This window comes from Rhodnius prolixus, unplaced genomic scaffold, assembly GCF_049639745.1.
Source record: "Rhodnius prolixus isolate KJV_2025 unplaced genomic scaffold, Rpr scaffold_10, whole genome shotgun sequence".
In the NCBI taxonomy this organism is placed as follows: Eukaryota; Metazoa; Arthropoda; class Insecta; order Hemiptera; family Reduviidae; genus Rhodnius; species Rhodnius prolixus.
Window position 1 is genome coordinate 20,908,349 of NW_027411615.1, and position 22,615 is coordinate 20,930,963.

At 31.8% G+C, this 22,615-nt stretch overlaps 3 protein-coding genes across 6 annotated transcripts in view; 1 reads left to right on the forward strand and 2 right to left on the reverse strand.

Moving 5' to 3' along the window:
- LOC141456876 (lipase member H) overlaps positions 1 to 16,904 on the reverse strand; it is a 69,161-nt gene extending 52,257 nt beyond the window's left edge. The window contains exon 1 of the mRNA XM_074133222.1: positions 16,824 to 16,904. The gene's annotated coding sequence lies outside the window, so the exon portion shown is untranslated. The remainder of the gene's footprint in view (positions 1 to 16,823) is intronic.
- A 3,316-nt stretch (positions 16,905 to 20,220) lies between these two features.
- LOC141456691 (kinesin-like protein CG14535) overlaps positions 20,221 to 22,615 on the forward strand; it is a 483,780-nt gene continuing 481,385 nt past the window's right edge. For 2 of the 4 annotated variants that reach the window (XM_074132883.1, XM_074132884.1), the window contains exon 1: positions 20,613 to 20,904. The gene's annotated coding sequence lies outside the window, so the exon portion shown is untranslated. Of the gene's footprint in view, positions 20,488 to 20,608; positions 20,905 to 22,615 lie in introns of those variants that run through there. The other 2 variants (XM_074132885.1, XM_074132886.1) reach the window with 2 other exon arrangements.
- Positions 21,821 to 22,615, reverse strand: part of LOC141456695 (probable cytochrome P450 6a13) — a 428,549-nt gene continuing 427,754 nt past the window's right edge. The window contains exon 5 of the mRNA XM_074132896.1: positions 21,821 to 21,920. Within this exon, the coding sequence (XP_073988997.1) occupies positions 21,836 to 21,920 (85 nt within the window). The 3' untranslated portion in view covers positions 21,821 to 21,835. The remainder of the gene's footprint in view (positions 21,921 to 22,615) is intronic.

Here is a 22,615-nt window from a genome sequence, read left to right on the forward strand (position 1 = left end):
AAAACTATAGCATACTTCCCAGTAAAACAGAGTGTATAAGAGCAGAAAATTGCATACGAATAATCTGTTGTTTACTGTGTGAATTATAAGGGCCCCATTTCACAGCAAAACCATGACCCAAAAAAATTTCAACTCTCAATATCTTCTCAACTAATGGATCTGTACTCAAGAAAACTATAGCATACTACTCAGTAAAACAGAGTGTATAAGAGCAGAAAATTGCATACGAATAATCTGTTGTTTACAGTGGGAATTATAAGGGCCCCATTTCACACCAAAACCATGACCCAAAAAAATTTCAACTCTTAATATCTTCTCAACTAATGGATTTGTACTCAAGAAAACTATAGCATACTACTCAGTAAAACAGAGTGTGTAAGAGCACAGAATTTCATACGAATAATCTTTTGTTTACTGTGGGCATTATAAGGGCCCCATTTCACAGCAAAACCATGACCCAAAAAAATTTCAACTCTCAATATCTTCTCAACTAATGGATCTGTACTCAAGAAAACTATAGCATACTACCCAGAAAAACAGAGTGTATAAGAGCAGAAAATTGCATACGAATAATCTGTTGTTTACTGTGTGAATTATAAGGGCCCCATTTCACAGCAAAACCATGACCCAAAAAAATTTAAACTCTCAATATCTTCTCAACTAATGGATCTGTACTCAAGAAAACTATAGCATACTACTCAGTAAAACAGAGTGTATAAGAGCAGAAAATTGCATACGAATAATCTGTTGTTTACAGTGGGAATTATAAGGGCCCCATTTCACACCAAAACCATGACCCAAAAAAATTTCAACTCTTAATATCTTCTCAACTAATGGATTTGTACTCAAGAAAACTATAGCATACTACTCAGTAAAACAGAGTGTGTAAGAGCACAGAATTTCATACGAATAATCTTTTGTTTACTGTGGGCATTATAAGGGCCCCATTTCACAGCAAAACCATGACCCAAAAAAATTTCAACTCTCAATATCTTCTCAACTAATGGATCTGTACTCAAGAAAACTATAGCATACTACCCAGTAAAACAGAGTGTATAAGAGCAGAAAATTGCATACGAATAATCTGTTGTTTACTGTGGGAATTATAAGGGCCCCATTTCACACCAAAACCATGACCCAAAAAAATTTCAACTCTCAATATCTTCTCAACTAATGGATCTGTACTCAAGAAAACTATAGCATACTACTCAGTAAAACAGAGTGTGTAAGAGCACAGAATTTCATACGAATAATCTTTTGTTTACTGTGGGCATTATAAGGGCCCCATTTCACAGCAAAACCATGACCCAAAAAAATTTCAACTCTCAATATCTTCTCAACTAATGGATCTGTACTCAAGAAAACTATAGCATACTACCCAGTAAAACAGAGTGTATAAGAGCAGAAAATTGCATACGAATAATCTGTTGTTTACTGTGGGAATTATAAGGGCCCCATTTCACACCAAAACCATGACCCAAAAAAATTTCAACTCTCAATATCTTCTCAACTAATGGATCTGTAATCAAGAAAACTATAGCATACTACCCAGTAAAACAGAGTGTATAAGAGCAGAAAATTGCATACGAATAATCTGTTGTTTACTGTGTGAATTATAAGGGCCCCATTTCACAGCAAAACCATGACCCAAAAAAATTTCAACTCTCAATATCTTCTCAACTAATGGATCTGTACTCAAGAAAACTATAGCATACTACTCAGTAAAACAGAGTGTATAAGAGCAGAAAATTGCATACGAATAATCTGTTGTTTACAGTGGGAATTATAAGGGCCCCATTTCACACCAAAACCATGACCCAAAAAAATTTCAACTCTTAATATCTTCTCAACTAATGGATTTGTACTCAAGAAAACTATAGCATACTACTCAGTAAAACAGAGTGTGTAAGAGCACAGAATTTCATACGAATAATCTTTTGTTTACTGTGGGCATTATAAGGGCCCCATTTCACAGCAAAACCATGACCCAAAAAAATTTCAACTCTCAATATCTTCTCAACTAATGGATCTGTACTCAAGAAAACTATAGCATACTACCCAGTAAAACAGAGTGTATAAGAGCAGAAAATTGCATACGAATAATCTGTTGTTTACTGTGTGAATTATAAGGGCCCCATTTCACAGCAAAACCATGACCCAAAAAAATTTCAACTCTCAATATCTTCTCAACTAATGGATCTGTACTCAAGAAAACTATAGCATACTACTCAGTAAAACAGAGTGTATAAGAGCAGAAAATTGCATACGAATAATCTGTTGTTTACAGTGGGAATTATAAGGGCCCCATTTCACACCAAAACCATGACCCAAAAAAATTTCAACTCTTAATATCTTCTCAACTAATGGATTTGTACTCAAGAAAACTATAGCATACTACTCAGTAAAACAGAGTGTGTAAGAGCACAGAATTTCATACGAATAATCTTTTGTTTACTGTGGGCATTATAAGGGCCCCATTTCACAGCAAAACCATGACCCAAAAAAATTTCAACTCTCAATATCTTCTCAACTAATGGATCTGTACTCAAGAAAACTATAGCATACTACCCAGTAAAACACAGTGTATAAGAGCAGAAAATTGCATACGAATAATCTGTTGTTTACTGTGTGAATTATAAGGGCCCCATTTCACAGCAAAACCATGACCCACAAAAATTTCAACTCTCAATATCTTCTCAACTAATGGATCTGTACTCAAGAAAACTATAGCATACTACTCAGTAAAACAGAGTGTGTAAGAGCACAGAATTTCATACGAATAATCTTTTGTTTACTGTGGGCATTATAAGGGCCCCATTTCACAGCAAAACCATGACCCAAAAAAATTTCAACTCTCAATATCTTCTCAACTAATGGATCTGTACTCAAGAAAACTATAGCATACTACCCAGTAAAACAGAGTGTATAAGAGCAGAAAATTGCATACGAATAATCTGTTGTTTACTGTGGGAATTATAAGGGCCCCATTTCACACCAAAACCATGACCCAAAAAAATTTCAACTCTCAATATCTTCTCAACTAATGGATCTGTACTCAAGAAAACTATAGCATACTACCCAGTAAAACAGAGTGTATAAGAGCAGAAAATTGCATACGAATAATCTGTTGTTTACTGTGTGAATTATAAGGGCCCCATTTCACAGCAAAACCATGACCCAAAAAAATTTCAACTCTCAATATCTTCTCAACTAATGGATCTGTACTCAAGAAAACTATAGCATACTACTCAGTAAAACAGAGTGTATAAGAGCAGAAAATTGCATACGAATAATCTGTTGTTTACAGTGGGAATTATAAGGGCCCCATTTCACACCAAAACCATGACCCAAAAAAATTTCAACTCTTAATATCTTCTCAACTAATGGATTTGTACTCAAGAAAACTATAGCATACTACTCAGTAAAACAGAGTGTGTAAGAGCACAGAATTTCATACGAATAATCTTTTGTTTACTGTGGGCATTATAAGGGCCCCATTTCACAGCAAAACCATGACCCAAAAAAATTTCAACTCTCAATATCTTCTCAACTAATGGATCTGTACTCAAGAAAACTATAGCATACTACCCAGTAAAACAGAGTGTATAAGAGCAGAAAATTGCATACGAATAATCTGTTGTTTACTGTGTGAATTATAAGGGCCCCATTTCACAGCAAAACCATGACCCAAAAAAATTTCAACTCTCAATATCTTCTCAACTAATGGATCTGTACTCAAGAAAACTATAGCATACTACTCAGTAAAACAGAGTGTATAAGAGCAGAAAATTGCATACGAATAATCTGTTGTTTACAGTGGGAATTATAAGGGCCCCATTTCACACCAAAACCATGACCCAAAAAAATTTCAACTCTTAATATCTTCTCAACTAATGGATTTGTACTCAAGAAAACTATAGCATACTACTCAGTAAAACAGAGTGTGTAAGAGCACAGAATTTCATACGAATAATCTTTTGTTTACTGTGGGCATTATAAGGGCCCCATTTCACAGCAAAACCATGACCCAAAAAAATTTCAACTCTCAATATCTTCTCAACTAATGGATCTGTACTCAAGAAAACTATAGCATACTACCCAGTAAAACACAGTGTATAAGAGCAGAAAATTGCATACGAATAATCTGTTGTTTACTGTGTGAATTATAAGGGCCCCATTTCACAGCAAAACCATGACCCACAAAAATTTCAACTCTCAATATCTTCTCAACTAATGGATCTGTACTCAAGAAAACTATAGCATACTACTCAGTAAAACAGAGTGTGTAAGAGCACAGAATTTCATACGAATAATCTTTTGTTTACTGTGGGCATTATAAGGGCCCCATTTCACAGCAAAACCATGACCCAAAAAAATTTCAACTCTCAATATCTTCTCAACTAATGGATCTGTACTCAAGAAAACTATAGCATACTACCCAGTAAAACAGAGTGTATAAGAGCAGAAAATTGCATACGAATAATCTGTTGTTTACTGTGGGAATTATAAGGGCCCCATTTCACAGCAAAACCATGACCCAAAAAAATTTCAACTCTCAATATCTTCTCAACTAATGGATCTGTACTCAAGAAAACTATAGCATACTACCCAGTAAAACAGAGTGTATAAGAGCAGAAAATTGCATACGAATAATCTGTTGTTTACAGTGGGAGTTATAAGGGCCCCATTTCACAGCAAAACCATGACCCAAAAAAATTTCAACTCTCAATATCTTCTCAACTAATGGATCTGTACTCAAGAAAACTATAGCATACTACCCAGTAAAACAGAGTGTATAAGAGCAGAAAATTGCATACGAATAATCTGTTGTTTACTGTGTGAATTATAAGGGCCCCATTTCACAGCAAAACCATGACCCAAAAAAATTTCAACTCTCAATATCTTCTCAACTAATGGATCTGTACTCAAGAAAACTATAGCATACTACTCAGTAAAACAGAGTGTATAAGAGCAGAAAATTGCATACGAATAATCTGTTGTTTACAGTGGGAATTATAAGGGCCCCATTTCACACCAAAACCATGACCCAAAAAAATTTCAACTCTTAATATCTTCTCAACTAATGGATTTGTACTCAAGAAAACTATAGCATACTACTCAGTAAAACAGAGTGTGTAAGAGCACAGAATTTCATACGAATAATCTTTTGTTTACTGTGGGCATTATAAGGGCCCCATTTCACAGCAAAACCATGACCCAAAAAAATTTCAACTCTCAATATCTTCTCAACTAATGGATCTGTACTCAAGAAAACTATAGCATACTACCCAGTAAAACACAGTGTATAAGAGCAGAAAATTGCATACGAATAATCTGTTGTTTACTGTGTGAATTATAAGGGCCCCATTTCACAGCAAAACCATGACCCAAAAAAATTTCAACTCTCAATATCTTCTCAACTAATGGATCTGTACTCAAGAAAACTATAGCATACTACCCAGTAAAACAGAGTGTATAAGAGCAGAAAATTGCATACGAATAATCTGTTGTTTACTGTGGGAATTATAAGGGCCCCATTTCACAGCAAAACCATGACCCAAAAAAATTTCAACTCTCAATATCTTCTCAACTAATGGATCTGTACTCAAGAAAACTATAGCATACTACCCAGTAAAACAGAGTGTATAAGAGCAGAAAATTGCATACGAATAATCTGTTGTTTACTGTGGGAATTATAAGGGCCCCATTTCACAGCAAAACCATGACCCAAAAAAATTTCAACTCTCAATATCTTCTCAACTAATGGATCTGTACTCAAGAAAACTATAGCATACTACCCAGTAAAACAGAGTGTATAAGAGCAGAAAATTGCATACGAATAATCTGTTGTTTACTGTGGGAATTATAAGGGCCCCATTTCACAGCAAAACCATGACCCAAAAAAATTTCAACTCTCAATATCTTCTCAACTAATGGATCTGTACTCAAGAAAACTATAGCATACTACCCAGTAAAACAGAGTGTATAAGAGCAGAAAATTGCATACGAATAATCTGTTGTTTACAGTGGGAGTTATAAGGGCCCCATTTCACACTAAAACCATGACCCAAAAAAATTTCAACTCTCAATATCTTCTCAACTAATGGATCTGTACTCAAGAAAACTATAGCATACTACCCAGTAAAACAGAGTGTATAAGAGCAGAAAATTGCATACGAATAATCTGTTGTTTACTGTGGGAATTATAAGGGCCCCATTTCACAGCAAAACCATGACCCAAAAAAATTTCAACTCTCAATATCTTCTCAACTAATGGATCTGTACTCAAGAAAACTATAGCATACTACTCAGTAAAACAGAGTGTATAAGAGCAGAAAATTGCATACGAATAATCTGTTGTTTACAGTGGGAGTTATAAGGGCCCCATTTCACAGCAAAACCATGACCCAAAAAAATTTCAACTCTCAATATCTTCTCAACTAATGGATTTGTACTCATGAAAACTATAGCATACTACTCAGTAAAACAGAGTGTGTAAGAGCACAGAATTTCATACGAATAATCTTTTGTTTACTGTGGGCATTATAAGGGCCCCATTTCACAGCAAAACCATGACCCAAAAAAATTTCAACTCTCAATATCTTCTCAACTAATGGATCTGTACTCAAGAAAACTATAGCATACTACTCAGTAAAACAGAGTGTATAAGAGCAGAAAATTGCATACGAATAATCTGTTGTTTACAGTGGGAGTTATAAGGGCCCCATTTCACACCAAAACCATGACCCAAAAAAATTTCAACTCTCAATATCTTCTCAACTAATGGATTTGTACTCATGAAAACTATAGCATACTACTCAGTAAAACAGAGTGTGTAAGAGCACAGAATTTCATACGAATAATCTTTTGTTTACTGTGGGCATTATAAGGGCCCCATTTCACAGCAAAACCATGACCCAAAAAAATTTCAACTCTCAATATCTTCTCAACTAATGGATTTGTACTCATGAAAACTATAGCATACTACTCAGTAAAACAGAGTGTGTAAGAGCACAAAATTTCATACGAATAATCTGTTGTTTACTTTGGGAGTTATATAGGGCCCTTATAACTCCCACAGTAAACAATTGTTTTTACAATAGAAATGTAACAAAAAAATTGAGGGAAAACATCAGATTTAAAACGATTTAAATATAGTACATTCAAAATAGTAATATTTATCCTGGGTAGTGTACACCAAGTCTCAAATTATGAACAGAAATCGGATTTTTTATTGGAAAGAGTAACGTAGACCTCTATTCAACTCTAACGAAGTTCCTGATGAATGGCACAAATAGTTCGAGAAACTTAATTATTCAAAAAAGGAATGAGAAATCGGTTTGTAAAAAAAGCTTTCTCTGGCATTGCCAAAATCCTTCTCATTTGTATTTTTTTCTTAGCTTTTAAAATCTAAGTATGTTCCAGCACTCTACACAGAATGGACGCCAATATTAAACTAGTTTACCACGTCCACTGACCTCAAGATAAGGTCATACAATAGTTCATATACAGAAAATTGCATCTAGCTCTATAAAAGGCTCTCTCTTAACTGTTATTTGTTTCCGTTGGTATCAGGTCAACCAGTAATGGCATTTATTCCATTACAGTTTTCTAAGATACATTTATTTTCTAAGAAAGTAAGCCAATTGAAACATTATCAATTCAGTCGTCGTAAGTACCCTCATTTGATCAGATGAGGTCATTTAAGATACACAACTGACTGACTGTTTGTTTTACTTAGCTGTTTAGATGCTAAACTATTATAACTAAAACGTTTACCTTTCTTATTTCGCCAGTAATTACAACATTATGTCAAACAGTAAAAAAAATAATAATTGAAACCATGGTAATATTAACAATGACAAGCAGTATTTCGTAAAAGTGAATCTTGTAAACTGAGAGAAACTGAAAGAAACCAATTTTCTCATTGTAATTAATAGATTTTGAAACTTAAGAAATATCATTTTCTTATGTTGAAATGTCAAAAGTTGGTAGGTTAACAGTTTTGATTTCAATGTAATCTCCCAAGCTCAGGTAGAGTTATATAAGTAATTCACTGCACTTCTTATGAGAGAACTAGCAATACTAATATTATAGTGGAAACTTCAACATGTAATGTTATATACATATGACAATAATAAACAATAACTACGTTTTCCCAGCAAGACTTTTTTTGTGTAGCAAGTATTTTGTCAACGGTGAATTAAATCTATTGCTTCCATACATATTACTAATAACTGATATTTCCAAAAATACTTTTGCAATTCTTCAACAAATAGCTTTTAGTTTCATCACAATATTTTCTAGCCGAATACAAGGGTCTAAAACTTAGAACTGTCAGTTAAATGCTTTTTTGTCAGTTAGATGATTAATTTTCAAAACCTTTTATAATGCAAATGTATTTAGGAGCAATCAAGAAATTGCAGTTAATAACTTAATATCTCTAAAATGCTGCTTTATTTAGCTTTTACTGCTTTCTAGCGAGCAGTTACAGAACTATTGACAGGATTTTAGTTACAACTTCTGGCACTAAAATGCATTGTTTTATGTCCTAACTCTTCTGATATTGTTTAGTTTCAATGATTAATTTATAGCAACTCAATTTTTTATTTGTTATAAAAACAAAGAGAGTTCGGAATTTGGTAATTTATTTACAAACTAACATTTTTGTATAATTTTAAGTTTGTAAGATGACAGAGAATATATTGGGCAGTACAAAGAAGAACAGATATTAGTTCTGTGGCTTGGTGCAAGAAGTGCCAATGTCAAAAAAGGGATTACGAGTGTACGTCCTCTTTGGTTTACCTGGAGGGGGGGAAATATTGATGCTAAATTTTGACATTGGCACTAGTAAGTTTTAGTAACTCAGTCACTACTTTGAAATTGACAACGGCACTCCTTGCAAGAAAAATTCTGATGGTTAATATATCAACACAGATTTTTTACTCATTTTTACCAAAATCTGACATTGGCACTTCTTGCACCAAGCCACAGAGTTAAACAAAGTAAGAAGGATAAATAGCACAAGATTTTAGAATGTAATTGTCTAAGATAAAACGATTATTAAAGTAAACTCAAATGTATATGGAAGTAAACATATTGTTTCTCAGTTCTGCAAGCCCTTATTGAACTTAAAACATGATGCAAGCGTTGGAAAATTAAAATTCACGACAGCAAAAGCACTGACGTAACATTCTTCGTCGAAGTACTCTTCCTTTCCTATATTACAAAATATCCCTATCCAGTTTCTGACACCATCAAATACTTGGGTATGTACTTGGACAAAATATTCACTTGACATCCTTTTACGAAACTGAAACGACAAGAGCTGTACACACGTTACAGATTGCTTATTACACTGTTATAAGTTTAGGAATTTCAAACTCTTACTGATCAAGAAACTATTGATTTATTATAACAATTTTACCATCGATTTGGATACAACTGGTTTTTGGCTCAACCAAGCGAATCATTTCCAAAAGAATCCAATCTAATCCTATAGTCCTACAGTTGGCCTCTTTGCTCATCCCAGGTAGCCCTCCACGCCACCTGAGAGAAAGTGGCCGTGAGACCTACTGTCGCATCACGTCAACCAACAAATTTTAATATTTATGGGTTAGTATTAGAGAATATTGTCTCTTTCTGAACTGATTTGGATGAATTGGATTTGGATAAACCAATTCTAGAGAGAGCTTTTTAAAATTAATATGAGGTATTAATCGGTCCACAAATTGTATAATCTTTTCTCTGTTTATTTCATTTAATATTTTTGTTTTATAAGAGATATCCTAATTGTTTAAATTAATTGAATAATTTTAGAATGTTTGTTTTTCATTTTGCTTTTTCGTTTTTCATTTTTTTCGAGACAAGTTTGGTAGTGAAGGGATTAAAATAATTGGTGTCGCTAGTTTTAGGGTAAATAATGAATTAAATGTTTTGCAGTTAATTGTTCACTAGTTTAAGAAACCTTGTAAGTCAGTTAGTCTTTGTTGCAGTCAACCGAACCAGAAATTTGATCCACATTAGTTTTATATAAACTCACAGTATCATTTACTAAACATGAGCTACTCATGTATAACATATGTTAAAGGGGATTAAATCATTTCTTTTTAATGTCATTTGATACAAAAAGAAGACTTAAAAAAAAAAGGTAGAAGTACGATTAACTGTTATGAGGGGCACAAGAAAGTGAACATTTTAATTATGTTTACAAAACTATTATTAAATAAACGCATTCTGTCTAGTTTCACAAGTAAAGGACAGCTTCACAGCAATTGTTGATATAAAGATGTTCATAAACTAATCGATGGGCGGATTGAGAATGGTAGTATGTTTTCTTTACCCAATATTTACATTTACAAGAAATATGAAAATAGGACCAAATTCAAGCATAAATTATAAAGCTATATTTAATGTTTTTCTGAATCAGAAAAGTTAAAAACTAAAAAGTTTGGAACACTGGCGCAGTTAAAAACCCAATAATTTCTAGAGCACTAAACCAGCCGACATCCGAACATCAATTTATTTATCTAAGAACTCCCCTGGCTCACATATGGCCTTGTGTTGTTACCTCCTAGAACTCTGGTTTATATTAACCTTTTTTTTTGTTTAAACGTTCTTGTAGTTAGTGTCTCTTGTTCTCAAAGTACGGATCTAGGCACAACATTCACTAATTTCAACATACAAACAAATGAAAATTTACTAACCATTAAGTTAAAACATTGCCACGTGTTTTCATGCTTACTCATTCTCTTGACTTAAACGCACTCCTTCTCTTTCTCTTTCTAAATATATTGTAAGTATTTATCAAAACAAATTAAATATTTCAGTAAAACCGTTCATATCGTAGAAATGACTATTCATCCAAAGAAGTTCCAATAACAGTTACTTAACGTGTGTGATATAAAGGCAAGTTTAGATAAAATCGTAAAAGGAAAAATTGTGCAAATATCAGAAAACTAAAATATGGATACAACAAAGAAGTAAAAACGAACGAGCGATATAAACTCGGAGCAGCCACCAATAGTGGGGAAATAGCTAATTATAAATTATCACAAACCGATATCAAGTGTATAATTGCAAAAGCAGCTCTACAAAAATGGCAGACAGATTACAGTTATAGTAATAAAGGGAGATTCTATAAAACTATGGCAGATCAGTTACCTAGACAACCATGGTTTATAAGGGAACTGTCACTAATAAATGGGTTGTTACGACAATAAGCTGGCTGAGAGCGAACCACGCTGTGTGCGGATCGTATCTTCACAGGATCAACAAAAGGTCCTCTCCTCTTTGCGTAGATTGCAATGAGGAGGAGGATTTCAAACATATAATAGTGATATGTCCACGTTATGTACTAGAAAGGAAACGAATGTTTGACGACATATACAGGTATTTAGAAGCACCTGTATATGTTCGCTACGAAGACATAATATTCTTACGTGATTTTAATTTAGGTTAAGCTATAAGGATGGCAGAAGCACAGAGTACTGATCCATCCATTAGTTGTAAGGTTTATGTAAATAGTTGTATATAGTAGAGGGATGAATGTGTGAAGCGAATGTATTTATAAGTAAGAATGGAGAGTGAGTGATATTCTAGTGATAAGCACCAAGACGATGCTGGCTGTATGGCGGAAGCCAATGCCAAGAAAAAAAACTCGGAGCAACATAAATAATCCTTCATAATAACAGTAGGACCTTGAATTTTATTTAAAACATATTTTGAAGGAAAGCCCTGTTTTGTTAAATGCCCTCAATTGAAATTTAGTAGAAAAATGATTAAAGTGGAAAGTATAGAGTAAACAAATTTTTGAAGGAAATCTAAAAGAAAAAAAGTAGCAAGTCCATTCTGAAGGTTATTTCAATGAAATAACTTGGTAACGATTCCACCATGGTCATTCTAAAAAATATAAAAATAATAGCCCAATCTAGCAAACTAGAAATTAAATGATATCGTAGAATCAACGCAAATACGTATATGTCATGTGTAGGGTCAACAAATGGATGGTAACCGCCTCCCAAAGATATGTTTGAATATTTTAAAATCCCTCAGTAATAATAGAATATCTGTGGTTAAATTTAATTGGTACACTCAGTTAAAAGGAAAATTTGATTCTATTGATGCAGCTAGCTTGCTAAATACTAGCGAAATGTCACAATATAAGGATGAATTCAGCAGTAGCATTCTGAAATTTCGGAATAATAAATTTTCTTTAGACATTATCGCAGTTCTGCATTCAAATTATAATCCAGACTTCAGAAAGATAAGTAGTCTAACGCTGGGTGAGCAATATTTGATTCTGAGGGTGCCAATTATAAAACATAAATTAATCAGTCAAATGGGGTTATGCCAGCCTCGTTCTTTTTAAATTACGTCCTCTGGTTTCAGAAACAGTTTTCAAGCAGATACCTCCAGCTGCCCTATATGCAGCATTCCCGAAAAGGAGTATTTACAACACTTTTTACTAAAATGTTTAAGGCTGCAATCTTATTCGAGTAGAGATAAATACTTGAATAAATACATCTCTAGTATTTCAGTTGTAGATATGTTCTAAGCTCTATTAGATGTAGCCGATATTGATAAATTAAGTAATTTATTTTATTTTGTAAGAAGTGCCTTTAAAATGAAAAATTTTGTTTTGAGTTTACAAAAAATACTTTTATAATTTTTATGTTTCTAAATTTTGGATTTTATTCCATTAGAATATATTCATATATTTTTAGTTTTCAACTTAAGTTTTTATTTATGTTTAATAAGGTATTATATGATTTTATTTTATTTAACCAAACTCCATTTTTACAAGATAATACCCTGAAAACGAATAAAATTATTCCATTCTATTCTACGTCATGTGTAGGAACTAAGAATAAATCGCACGAAAACTCGAAAAGTTGTTTCAATTTTACGGACTTCTAAGAATTATAAATTTTTAGGACAATTTTCTAGCGTTCTAATACAAAAATTCAATATTTTGCACAATTGTAGATAAACTACTCCTTAACAAAAACTTAACAGTTTTAAAAGTTAAGTATAAGGGTTGATTAAACGCCAAAAGGTACACAAATCAGCAGTACCCAACATTTCATTAATACTTCATTAATAGTCAAGTAATTCTACTGCATTAATTTTCATTAATAAGTTATTTTTTAGAATTTATTAGATGTCACAGACCCTTATGCTGGCCATTTTCATCTACAAAATATTTACTCAAGTAGCACGCCATTTAACTTAGATTGACTGTAATATCTATTTATCTATAATAATCAAACTATTAATCACAGGTTAAAAAGAAAACGTTATAAAAAAAAAAAAATATGAGGCTAAAAAATTCATAAACGTTTTTTAAAAAATGCTTACACCAACTTACATCAATGATTTTATTTATTTATTTTTATTTTGAAATAAAAATCGTCGGTTTAAGTTCTTTCTTCGATTAAAGTAATTGTTATTTTATGAAGTAGTGAAACGTTTATAATAATAGGTAATAATTATCTGGCTTTATCGCAAATAATATAGTTTTCTTCAATTACATTCTCCATCTAGGTATTCATCCCACAGTGTTGTATATATGTAATATAAAATAAAGATATGCATATTTTTAGGACAGCTAATTATTCCAGTATTTTACCATAAGTATAATTAGGGGGACTAAATTAAATTACAATTGAGAACTGAGTAAATATTGTTGAACAATCTACTTGTTATTAACTGTGTGTTATTTGTGCTCACGAATATTTCGGTAAGACGAATTCAAGACTGAAATATTGTTTTAAATACTCCGTGATTCAAATTTAAACAGTACCCGACTCTAACTTAGTCTTTTTCTACTTTAACATGCATGTATACGTACAACTTCAGAATAAAGGGCATATTAAAGATAAATCAGAAGAATAATTTGGAATAGAGTTAAAATAAAGTACCTATTTAATTACGAAGATATAATATACATTTTATCATAATTGTAACAAAATAATATTATGAATGAACTGGCCAGCATAAGGGTCTGTGACATCTAATAAATTCTAAAAAATGTGAAGGAAAAGTTAATGCAGCAAAATTGCTTAAATAATATCAATGAAGTATTAATGAAATGTTGGGTACTGCTGATTTGTGTACCTTTTGGCGTTTAATCAACCCTTATACTTAACATTTTAAACTGTAAGTTTTTGTTAAGGAGATTTTTGTACCTTTTGGATAGATTTTCCTTTTTGTCTATTTGCAAAGTTACTTCTGCTTTACAGATTTTTTTAAAATTTGGAATAAGCTATTCAATCATTATAACCTGATAAGGTGTTAAATCGGAACCGTAACCACCACTGGAGAGATCTTTTTAAAGAATGATTATAGTTGCGGTCCCCAAACCATCCTCAATAACAATTTTTTTTAGAAAGCGTTTTGAATAAAATAGGAAGGTATTTGTGCGTAAATAGCAAAATTAAACTGCGATTTCAGTACTTCCTTTTAAGAGGAGCAAGAAAAATAAACTGCGATTACAGTACTTCTCCCTAAAAGGCAAAGAGGCAAAGATTTTTTAATCGAACGACAATTCATTGATTTAAATCGGTTCACTCTTTGATAATTTAAACGATTGCAGTACTTCCTCTTAGTAGGTGCAAGAGCATCAGCAACGTAGAGGAGCTTTAACCACTTATTTGAGCTGAATTTTATCAAAATCGGACTAAGCGTTATAGAAATATTGGTAATAATAGTTTTAGAAAGGGCCTTATTTGGGTGGCGCAAACTCCCCTCCTTATGAGCACGGCTCGAGACTTTTAAAGTGCAAATCTGTACGAAATTTCGATTCGAATGACACTTCATTCATGAAAATCGGTTCACGTGTCGATAATTTGCAACGATTGCTATACTTCCCCTTAACAAGTGTAAGAGCTGATCGCCGCTTTAATGTTACGTAGGGGAGCCTTAACCCTATCATCCTATCAAATTTTAACAAAATCGGGCCAAGATTTACAGAGTAATTAGTAATAATAATTTTGGAGGGGGCCTTACATAAAGGAGGCTAACTCCTCCCCTATTCGATGTACAGGATCGAGACCCCCAAAAGGCACATCTACATAAAATTCCAAATCGAATGACACCTCATTCATGAAAATCGGTTCACACGTTTAGGCGCTACGTTGTTTACAAAAAAAGGTAACAAGAAGAAGAACAACAAGAAGAACAAGAACAAGAACATTTTTTGAAAAAGCCGTTTTTGCTCATTTTCGGCAACTTTTTTCTCGAAACCTATTAGATCTGGGTTGTTGCAAAAAAATTACAGTTATAAAGGAGGGTTTGGAGTAAGATTTAAAGAAAATTTGGGAATTTTATCTTTTATAGAAAAAGAGAAAAAAATTGTCAAAGTTGGGTGTTTTTCAACGTTACGCTTTTTCGTGCAGTTTTTGATGGTCAACCCTTATACGTACAACTGTCCTACCGGACAGTTTTAATTAACTCTACTATTAGTTAAAATTTCAACATTCTAACTGCATTGTAAAAGGAGACATAGTTGGTTAAAATTTTGCAGATTTATAAATCTGATATCTCGCATTTTAATGCACAGAATTCCATGATATTTTACTCAATTGTAGATATCTATTAGCTCTGCTGTTAGGTAAAGTTTCATCATTATAGCTGCATTGTAATAGTTTGTTGAAATTTTATAGGTTTTTGTCGGATTTTTAATATCTTTTTGTTTTTTGTATTAGAGCTCAATGGTATTTTACAAAATAGCAGGCCAACAAATCTCTGTAATTTTAGATGCTTTAGAGTAGGGGAAATGTTGGATAAATGTTAGTTAGTATAGTTGGTTAGAAAAATTTGTGAAGAGTCATAACCTCATAACAAATGTACTCGTGATCGGATAAGTGCCCCAGATGTGGTACGGAGGAAGAACGATTTGTTGTAGGCCACTGTATTGTGGAGAGGGATGTAAAGTTCAGTTAAAGCAAGATGGGTTGGGAATGCATTGGAGCTGATTGGTATCGGAGTAATTGAAGGACTTAACATAGAAAGGTCTTTGGCATTCATTGAAATTTTTCAGTTAATAGATGCTGGAGTTGTTTTAAGATTTATGTAACATATTAGGCCGATTCTTGAATATTTAAATAACATAGTTCTTCAAAGATAAATAAAATTCATCTCGATGATTATTAAGGAAATATGGCAGCGATCTGGGAAACCAGTAGCAAGTTAAGGACATATTTAACTATGGGTTTGAGACTGATCAGTATGGACTTTGTTCAACGAACGTGAAACATTTAAAAAAAGTTCTAAGAATTTTAGAAGTAGTAATTGGGTAAAAGGAACACTTTGATAGAAAATAGTTGAACTTAATCCATTCTAACGGGCGATATTTATAATTCATTCCAGACAGTATGATCAGAGAACGCTTCTAATACAGCGCACGTGTCTTCGCAGAATAACTCACATCAAAAGAAAATAACTTCTAATTATGCGTATTCATTGTGGCAAAACTAATTGTTTGGCTGAACAGATTTACATTTTGATCCATTTTTTAATGTTCATTCAAGCAGTTAACGACGGCAAACTAACACTTAATTGACAATTATATTCATATTTATTTCTGGAAAAAATAATTTTATGAAAGAAAATCGAGGAATGGCCAACATGCACAAAATTGTAGAATTTTTTATCCACTCAAGTATTTGAAGTAAAAAAGGTTTACAGTCTTACTTATTGTTAATAATTGTAGTTAACACGAGTTCAACCATAATAGATGCTTAGTTTTTTTCAAAATTCTCTTAGATTAGATTATTACACATATAAGCCTAAAAAAAAGCTAATAACTGTGATTAACTCACAATGTTGTCTTTGGTTGTCTTATTCTGTCCATGGATTTCACTTTGCTAACCGTTTTCAAGGCCCTTGGAAATAATAGTGGCCCCAACTAGCCGAACTTTTATTTAATTCCTTGTTAATTAATTTAAAAAATTGATTAATCTTTAAAAATTGTTAATGATTTAATATTTTTATCAGTTTGATGTTATTTTTCTACATTTCCTTCAGAAGTAAGTTGAAATAAGATTGTAGTAAACTTATTCACCTAGTATAATACTAACAATAGAGAATCACGTGAAAGAAACTATTGTTCCATGTTATTGTAAGATGTACATTCATATTATGAGCGTATGAATATAATGAATACTTAGACAATGTTTACATAATAAAGTAGTTAAAAGTGTCGGCACTTTGATCTTGGTAGTAAAAGTAGTTACTACAATATTGTTATTATTTTATTTATTTATTTTTATTTTTTGATGATGATGATGAGGCAACATCTCTTCCTGGTTAATGAAATAAGATCATGTGCAATGTTAAATATCATCAGTGACAATCTGGTGCAGAAAATAGGTCTGAACTAAGGCCAAAGAAAATTAACGCTGATAAATACACCGCAACGCTATCTGTTGGATATAAACGAAAATACATTATTGTGCATGTTTACTGAAATTTAAAAGTATTGCCCTATCATCCCTCAATTAAAATCTGTTAAAACGGTACGATCACAAATGGCGCAGTTTATTTATTTTAGTCGGAAGAACTGTTAAGTAATATTTTTATTGTAATTTTGGGAATTAAAAGTAACCCGCAATTTAAATAAATGTTCTATCATTTATGATGGTGCATTAGACTTCTTTTTAAACATCAATTAATGGAGACAATCAGCATAATTTGTCTTTAAATTTATTTTTTAATTTTAGGCGCGTCAACACATTGGTCTTCAGTTTTCTTTCTTAGGTACCTGGGCCGGCCACAGGACAGCTATCTCCTTAGAAACAACAATATCTGTCACCGAAATTGATACGCAATAGCAACCAGAAGCAGGAATTAGTTTATTTATAATTTAAATGTATAACTTCATTAATCTCACAAATTAATTTTAAGCTATGTTCCAAAAATTGAGGCTGTTTAAATTTTAAGTACATTGAATGGCCTTACAATATCTCACTTCATTTCTCCTCGCCGCGAAGTTCCTTATAGAGGGTTAACTATTTCTGGACTTAATGTTCACTTAAAAGAGAAACTCTGACAAACATAGAAAGTAGAATGTTAATCACTCAACAATTTCAAAACTGTCTTTTAATTATCGTTAATATTTTATTGTGCTTACACGATAAAAGTTTAAATGAATATTCAAAATTAAACCCTTCACAGATCATTATTTCAGTAGTTTATTTAAATACATGTTCTTAATTAATGTATCCTATAGAATGAAGCAGTTTCTTCATATTTATGAGTTTGGATTTAACTTCAACGATTCTTTCTTAATGGAAATCTTAAGTTATGCATGCACTTGCTAAGAACACATGTGAATGTTTGGATAATAAATTAAGTCTTTTTAATTATGAAAAATCATTATCTTTATTTGAAAATGACGTGCTGGATGCTAAGGCATAAGCTAAGGAAAATGTTTATGGAAAAATGTATATAAGCGTTTTCCTAATTACTGCTTTTTATTTGGAAATAAATGATTGCTAATATTTAAATAAACGAGATGTTGAATATTAGCAACAAATAATTAGATAAATAGAATTTTGTGTTTCTTTTAACAGATACAGTAATATTTTAAACGTTACTATAATGGCATCACTTACTTCCATCTGAGTCCGAAATTCTTGCTAAAAGTGTGTTTATGAGAAAAATCTAAGTTGAAATGACACAGGAAAAAAGTCACAGATTTAGAGAGCGGGGTAATCTTAACACTGGGTCAGGTATTTATTTGAAACTAATTCGTAACCTCTTCTTCACCGCCATTTTTCTTTTTTTTAATTATGGTTACAGCCAATTGATTCTTGCATAGGTCACAATATCAGTTCTATCTCTGGTGTTCAGTGTCATTGGTGTGATTTCTTAGAACGTGGGAAATCTCTGACATTTAGAGATTGGCACTATCTGCTACTAAGTAGTAGGTATTCAAGTCTTAGTATGCTAGGAAGTGTTAAACTATCAAAATACATCTGAGGAGTGCATCATTTGGGGCAAAAATAAACTTCTTCAAGAGGCATTACTGGCTCAGGAGACATTTATTTGTAGCTGAGTTTTGAAGGAGATAGTTGCTGCCAGTAATTCTGTGAATGCTTGGGAAGAAAAATTAAAAGCAATGAATAAGTAAATTACGGATAGGGGAGATGATAACGGCAAAATCAAAAGCTAGAAATGGTATTCATCATAAAGTCTATCCCAAATTAACTTATAATCCAGATTATTTTTCAAACAGGCCATTCAGAGACGTAGAATTAATATTAAAAGCAAGAACTGAATCATTGTGTTTAAATTACCGACCTTTTAAACCTGATACCAGCCATTTATGTATACTAGGGTGTTTCAAAAAATTGATGACTTAAATTTTAAAGAGCGCCGGGAGGAAAATCAAAGTTTATTTAAAAACAAAAAGTTTCGTCCGTATTAGAGCGAAATCGATTAATATTTAGAGGTCGCTACCATTGATCAAAAAATTTTTGTTTTGCTTTTTTTTCATAAAAAATCCTTATTAAATGTTTTGTATCTTTTAAAATTATTAGCAAAACATGTAACTGTACAAAGTTTATTTAAATATAATTTGCTATAAAGACAATGCAGTTGGAATCATTTTGATGGCCTTTTTATTTTCAAAGTTATGAATAATTAAAGAAGCTGTATTTAAAAAAAAAAAATATTAAGAAAAATATAAATTTTTGAAAAATTTCGATTAATTAACGTTAAAATTACTTCATTTTTTATGTGTTTCGTACAGAAATTAAAATACAAATAATTTTGGTTACTGAAACGTCTAAATTAGGGAATATTTTGCATTTATTGTTATAATTTGAAATTAATTTACTATCAATCAATCAATTTCAAATTATAACAATAAATGCAAAATATTCCCTAATTTAGACGTTTCAGTAACCAAAATTATTTGTTTTTTAAATTCTGTTCGAAACACATAAAAAATGAAGTGATTTAAACGGTTGGAACTGGAATAACTTATGTAATTATTTAAAAGAGGCCTTATATTACAGAAAATTAATAATTAATGAATTTAATTGTGATTAAAATGTGTTTTATTTAGTTTTTTTTTTATTTATTTATTTATTTTTTTTTTGCAAAAGTATTCATTTATTTTCTTTATTCATTTATTTTACTCACTAGTGGATTATTTTATTTTTATTTTTTCCAAAATGTGTTGTATTTATGTTGTATTGTATACAAACGAATCTCAACTCTGCGGACAGAGTACGCTCCATGCACTTGAGTGTTATTTTTTTTTGTTTTCTGTAATGTAACTTATAGTTTGAATTAAATAAACACTTATTATTAGTTGCTGCCAGTTTTTGCGGAATAGCTGATGGATTGCGACGCTATTATTGAGAGAAACCTACTGAGTACTTTCTTTCTTTGTAAATAATCACATAACCTAAGACAGAAGCTAGCCTTCATACTCCAGTGGAAACCGTGATCCTCGGTTAACTCTTCATCGTTAAAGTTAAGTATGATTTTTTATAGAAATTTTATTTCATCCTCCCACACAAATAATAATAATAATAAAACAAAACCATTAAAAAAACGACATAAGTTATAAAGTTTGCTTAGGATAGTTAAGTCGCCAGTTTGGCCCGTCTGATAGTTCGCTCCCCACTTTTGGTTCATACAGACACCGTATCATACAAACGCACATTTACAAAACAACATTGCACGCGCGTTCCAACTTGATTACTCCCGGCCTGTTTCTTCAGTCTTTCCCCTTCGGCCAAACATGTGACTAGCGGCGACGACCTGGTTATCAAAAGTCCTGCCGTTCTGCATTAGCACGGACATTATTTTATTTTTTATTTGTTTTGCAAAAGCTGGATACTCCTTGATTATTTTTTCTGTTCACCTTCCTTTTGTGTTTGCTTCCAGGTACATTATTTTAACTTTTGTTTTTGATTTAATTTTGTTTGCTTTTTGATTGTTATATTTTTATTTTGGTATAGGAAGTATTTTTAACCTACGAAGCTATTTTTTTTATGAATATCTTGGAATACAATAAAGTAACTGAATCCTGGCGATTTAATGAAAGGAATATAAAAATAATATTTTTCCAAAATACATGTCTAACTTTTTCTCAGAAACATAAAGCATTGATTCAATAGGATACAAAAATTACTGCCAATTTCAGTCATATTTTTTACTTTTTTTATATTGTGCCGAGCTTTCGACCTAGGGACTTTACAATATTAAAGATTGGTGTGTCTTCTGTCACGTTTAATGATGTAAAATATTACATTATCAATTAGCCCTGAAGATGACCTAATCCCTAGGTAGAAAACTCGGCACAAAAATAAATACAAAATATGACTGAAATTGGCAGTTATTTTTGTATCCTATTGAAACAATGAATCACTCACCAAAAATAATGAACAGTAATAAATAATTGACTTTAACAGTAAAACTTGGTCATCACTGCATCTACAATTGAAATAAACCTTGAAGAGGCGATTGCGAATGATTAAAAATGTGAAATTATTTCACAAAAAAAAGGGAAAGCTGGCGGAACCATTCTCAATCGTCCACACAATTTTATTAAGATTAATAATTTTTTATTTTACTTACTAGTATCCTGTAGATAGGACTAGATTTGTGTCTAAGGTTAGCTTCGATATTAAACAATAAATAAAATCCAAGGTCTAGACCGGGAATCGAACCTAGTAACACAATATATAAATTAGCTTTGCAGATCTCGCCTCCTAACCGCTCGGTTACCGTGGCGCCTGTTTATAAATGTATTTTGTGCATTTAAATGTATGAATGTAAACCAAATCTCGGTAACGGTTGCTAATTAATACAAAAATTATTTAAAAAAAAAAAATCTATTCAAAATACAAAGGTTTTTTTTTTCATTTTTAAAGAAAAAGTTAAATACAGAAGCGGAATTTCTTAATTAAAAGCTATAAACTGAAAAAAAATAATAAAAACATAAGACCACTTTCTAGCACCTACGTGATATTAGCGTTATAAACAGGTTTGTAGGTTTCAATTTGGTATTATGTAAACAAAATATATATGTACGTATATATTTGCAACGGTTTTTCTTGGTATATTCCATTATCTTTATTTCTTTTAGAATTTAATGGCAAATGAAGCAAAGCTACTGCTTACATGTTTCTACAAATTTGGTAAATACAAGTTGTTTAATGAGAGAATTACGTCCAGGGAGCGCTATTTTATAATCTACATTTTATTATAAATGCCGTTTTTGCTCATTTTCAGCAACGTATTTCTCAAAACCTATTAGATATGAGTTGATGCAAAAAAATTACAGTCATAAAGGAGGATTTGCCCTTTAATTTAAAGAAAATTTGGGAATTTTATCTTTTATAGAAAAAGAGAAAAAAATTGTCAAAGTTGGGTGTTTTTCAACGTTACGCTTTTTCGTGCAGTTTTTGATGGTCAACCCTTATACAACTGTCCTACCGGACAGTTTTAATTGTTTGCTTACAAATAAGCCTACTTCTAACATATTTACAAGTTGTTATCAGTTATACAGTCAACATAAAATAAATTAAAGTTTTGCTATAACTTTATGTGGCGCCACTTATAGATTATATCTTTCTGTTAACTAGGTATTCGT